Source organism: Bison bison, unplaced genomic scaffold, assembly GCF_000754665.1.
Source record: "Bison bison bison isolate TAMUID 2011002044 unplaced genomic scaffold, Bison_UMD1.0 scf7180017864270, whole genome shotgun sequence".
NCBI lineage: Eukaryota > Metazoa > Chordata > Mammalia > Artiodactyla > Bovidae > Bison > Bison bison.
This window is the reverse complement of record NW_011494842.1, coordinates 7898719-7903697: the sequence shown is the minus strand read 5'-3', so window position 1 is coordinate 7903697 and position 4979 is coordinate 7898719. Positions and strand designations below refer to the sequence as shown.

The 4979-nt window shown below is 38.7% G+C and overlaps 1 protein-coding gene across 2 annotated transcripts in view; it reads left to right on the top strand.

Annotated features, from left to right (window-relative positions):
* SRPK1 (SRSF protein kinase 1) overlaps positions 1 to 4979 on the top strand; it is a 76361-nt gene that overhangs the window by 50316 nt on the left and 21066 nt on the right. For both annotated transcript variants that reach the window (XM_010848649.1, XM_010848650.1), the window contains exons 7-8: positions 2325 to 2431; positions 3401 to 3566. In XM_010848649.1, coding sequence (XP_010846951.1) covers positions 2325 to 2431; positions 3401 to 3566 — 273 coding nt within the window. The remainder of the gene's footprint in view (positions 1 to 2324; positions 2432 to 3400; positions 3567 to 4979) is intronic.

Below are 4979 nucleotides of genomic sequence, written 5' to 3'. Positions count from 1 at the left end.
CCTGAAAGAGATGGGAATACCAGATCACCTGACCTGCCTCTTGAGAAATCTGTATGCAGGTCAGGAAGCAACAGTTAGAACTGGACATGGAACAACAGACTGGTTCCAAATAGGAAAAGGAGTACGTCAAGGCTGTATGTTGTCACCCTGTTTATTTAACTTATATGCAGAGTACATCATGAGAAATGCTGGGCTGGAAGAAGCACAAGCTGGAATCAAGATTGCAGGGAGAAATATCAGTAACCTCAGATATGCAGATGACACCACCCTTATGGCAGAAAGTGAAGAGGAACTCAAAAGCCTCTTGATGAAAGTGGAGAGTGAAAAAGTTGGCTTAAAGCTCAACATTCAGAAAACTAAGATCATGGCATCCCGTCCCATCACTTCATGGGAAATAGATGGGGAAACAGTGGAAACAGTGTCAGACTTTATTTTTTTGGGCTAAATCACTACAGATGGTGACTGCAGCCATGAAATTAAAAGATGCTTACTCCTTGGCAGGCAAGTTAGAACCAACCTAGATAGCATATTCAAAAGCAGAGACATTACTTTGCCCACAAAGGTCCGTCTAGTCAAGGCTATGGTTTTTCCTGTGTTCATGTATGGTTGTGAGAGTTGGACTGTGAAGAAGGCTGAGCGCCGAAGAATTGATGCTTTTAAACTGTGGTGTTGGAGAAGACTCTTGAGAGTCCCTTGGACTGCAAGGAGATCCAACCAGTCCATTCTGAAGGAGATCAGCCCTGGGATTTCTTTGGAAGGAAAGATGCTAAAGCTGAAACTCCAGTACTTTGGCCACCTCATGCGAAGAGTTGACTCATTGGAAAAGACTCTGATGCTGGGAGGGATTGGGGGCAGGAGAAGAAGGGGATGACAGAGGATGAGATGGCTGGATGGCATCACTGACTCGATGGACGTGAGTCTGAGTGAACTCCGGAAGTTGGTGATGGACAGGGAGGCCTGGTGTGCTGCGATTCATGGGGTCTCAAAGAGTTGGACACGACTGAGCAACTGATCTGATCTGATCTGATCTGATACTACACTCTTTCTCATTGTATTACATCAGAGGGTACATGATGTGAATTTGTGTTTATCATTGGTGATAATATGTTTGATCACTTGGTTAAGGCAGAGTCTTCTGGATTTCCCTGTTTAAAAGTACCTTTTTCCTTTTATAATTAGTAAGCAGTCTGTGGGGTCATAGGGTAACTCCATGAGAATTCTTTCTCCCAGCAGACTTTATCAATAGTTTTAGTATTCATTGATTCTTACCTGAAACAGTTCAGTTATTACTGTAGTGATTGTAAAATGGCAACTTTTATTTCTGTCATACTTTATATATTTATTAATTGACTTTTTCTCTAAAGAAGACATTTTGAACACACCCTTATTTTAGTATCTTGTTTGGATTCATTTTGTTTTTAGTTTAAGCAAATTCATAACTTCACTCTGCAAAATGTTCTCAACTTCGGCCCGTGGTTTCTTCAAGCTGGTTTTTATTTTCTCTTGATGTGTTCCCTTACTGTAGGCACAGCAAGGTATTCCAGGTTGCCAAAAGGCCCTGGATTGGGCCTTTTTAAGGAGTCCAGGTTTTCCTTTAGTGGAGAATCTTATTTAAAATAGAAGTCTATTTTAAAACACTGGATCATTATTACATACAAATGTCTTGACTTTCCAACTTATATAGAAACTTCTGTCGAAAATACAACATCTTCCTACTAAAATCCCCGCAGTGCCCTGGCCCTAGCACTACAGGTCCGCAGAGTATTCCTGTCATGCAGTGGGATTCTGGGTGCTCACACAGCACACGTGGCGGTGGCACCAAGGTCAGGTTTGTGCACTGCAGAGGATAAAGCAAGTCAGCTTCTTGTTCTTTAAAAATGCTGACATTTACATTTTTTAGGTTGTTCTGGTATATTGTTTTCTGTAGCTAAAGCAGAATTTATTTTTCCTTGCTCTGATACTAGGAGAGTTGGAGTTGTTACCCTGGACATTAGTTCTGACATTAGGGAAGAAGCTGATCAACACCTTAAGCCTAGTGCTCTCACTAGCTTTATGTACATATTTCACTCTTATTTTAATCACTGTTTAGATGCATAGTTTTACTGATAAACCAGCTCCCCCCCCAAGTTTTCCATATTTTGGGTATTTTTGGTGACAAAATATTAACCTTTGAAATTTCATGATATTGACAGCTAGATTTTTTTTCAGGTAAAGCGCTATAACTTTTTATACTGAAAGAATACAATAATAATTTCCTTGGGGTGGAGCACAGCTTGTCTTGCCCTTTTCTTCTGTCTCCGTTTTCCTCCTTAACAAACTCCTAGATATCTGCATGGTATTTGAAGTTCTGGGGCATCATCTACTCAAGTGGATCATCAAGTCCAATTATCAAGGGCTTCCTCTGCCTTGTGTCAAAAAAATTATTCAGCAAGTATGTATCCTACTATTTTCTATTTTTTCAAGGTTGTACTCCATTTATAGTTATAAAATATTTGCTATATTCCCTGTGTTGTAAAATATATCCTTGTGGCTTATTTATTTTATACATAATAGTTTGCATGTGGTAATTTTTTTAGTTTCTTAAAGTGTCTGGAGTTTCCTATTTCCAATAGAATTTTTACTTCTAAAACTAAGTTTCTTAAATTGCTGAAATTGTTTATTCAGCCTCTAGGGTTTATTGGTTTATTGCGTTTGTTTTTAAATGTTTTAGCACAACCATTTCCCCCAGGTTCATCTTCCGTATTAATTATTAGATGGAGAGCTGTGTTTAATGCCTGATTTTAGAATTTTGGACCTTTATCTAGAAGTTCTGGTTGCAAAAACGGATTGTATATTGATAAAGAATACTTTGTCAAATTACGTCCCGCTCTTTACATTATTCATGAGCATTTTCTCATAAACAGCTTTCAATATACAGTAAAGGAGTTTTATCATCAGGAAAGTAGTAATACTTCAGTGGCAAACAGTTTGTTTAACTAATGTGTTTTGTTGGACAGAGCGCCAAACTGGGAAGCACAAGACCTCAGTTCTTCAATAAGGAAATTTAAATTTAAACATACTTAAATCTCTTTCATCGTCACCTACATTTCAGTAGTTAAAGGACATGTCAACCATTTATTCTCAGTCTCTATAATGTACTTAAAGAATATCTTCAAATAGAATTAACTCTGTAAAACTTGAAAGAACATTTCATTGCAAATAAACTCTTTCCTTTGTTTATAGTTTAAAATTAATCTTTCTGGGGAAGTTCTTTAAAAAAAAGAAAAAGCTTTCTTCTCTGTAGGAAACTACCATATCATTTTTATATCTTTATTTTTCACAGTGTTGTATTGTAGCTTTTTTCTTCTCCAGGAAGACTTGTATTCAGTGTTTGTAAGTCTACTGTTCTGTTCCCATTCAGGTGTTACAGGGTCTGGATTATTTACACACCAAGTGCCGTATCATCCACACTGACATTAAACCAGAAAACATCCTGTTGTCAGTGAATGAACAATACATCCGGAGGCTGGCTGCAGAAGCAACAGAATGGCAGCGCTCTGGAGCTCCTCCACCTTCCGGATCTGCAGGTGTATTTTCTTTGGGGACTTGGTTTTCATTAGAAGTTAAAAGTTCCTGTTTTTATTCTATTACCTGGCAGTTAAGTAAAGCACCACTAATTCACTTAAGAGTAAGGTACAGTAAGTACTTAAGTAAAACATAGTTCCAGCCTTCAAAAGACTTTTTTATGCTGAGTATTATTTCCATAGGGGAAGAATACTATGCCTTTTAGGTTCAAATATGTTGTGTATTATAAAAGCTGATTCATGTTAAAATGTTTTCTCTTGTGATTTGATGTTCTTTTTTTTTGATGTTCATATATGCTGACCTATGTGAATCAGTGATCCTTGTGCAGGGACATGATAGCATTGCTGTTAAAAGTATGGGTTTGAGCACTGGAGTGGACATACCTGTTTCGAATCCTTGCTTCATTGGTTAATGACCTTGGGCAAGGGATTTGACTGCATTTTTCCTCATGCATAACTTATTGGGATTAAATTTCACATGAAGCAATTAGTAGTATGCCACACAGTATTATGTATAAAATAAATGGTGGCTACTATGATTACGATTGATATTTTTTTTCTGTTCGTGGTACAGATTTTAATTTTAATAATTTAATTATATTTGAGGAACTCTCTCGATCCTCAAGGTGAAGTATCAGTTGTCTGTACACATCCCTTAAAAAAAAGAATACCTCCACAGGGGCAAGGGGCAGCTGTTCAGTGGGCATAGAGTTTTCATTTTTACAAAATGAAAAAGTTCTAGAAATGTTGTGCAACTATGTGAAATGAACACTGCTGAACTGTATGCATTACAATGGTTAAAAGGGAAATTTTTTGAATTTCAATTCAGTTCAGTCGCTCAGTCATGTCCGACTCTTTGCAACCCCATGAATCACAGCACACCAGGCCTCCCTGTCCATCACCAACTCCCGGAGTTTACTCGAACTCATGTGCATCGAGTCGGTAATGCCATCCAGCCATCTCATCCTCTGTCGTCCCCTTGTCCTCCTGCCCCCCATCCCTCCCAGCATCAGGGTCTTTTCCAATGAGTCAGGTCTTCGCATGAGGTGGCCAAAGTATTGGAGTTTCAGCTTCAGCATCAGTCCCTCCAGTGAATACCCAGGACTGATCTCCTTTAGGATGGACTGGTTGGATCTCCTTGCAGTCCAGGGGACTCAAGAGTCTTCTCCAACACCACAGTTCAAAAGCATCAATTCTTCGGCGCTCAGCCTTCTTCACAGTCCAACTCTCACATCCATACATGACCACTGGAAAAACCATAGCCTTGACTAGACGGACCTTTGTTGGCAAAGTAATGTCTCTGCTTTTCAATATGCTATCTAGGTTGGTCATAACTTTCCTTCCAAGGAGTTAGCGTCTTTTAATTTCATGGCTGCAGTCACCATCTGCAGTGATTTTGGAGCCCAAAAAAATAAA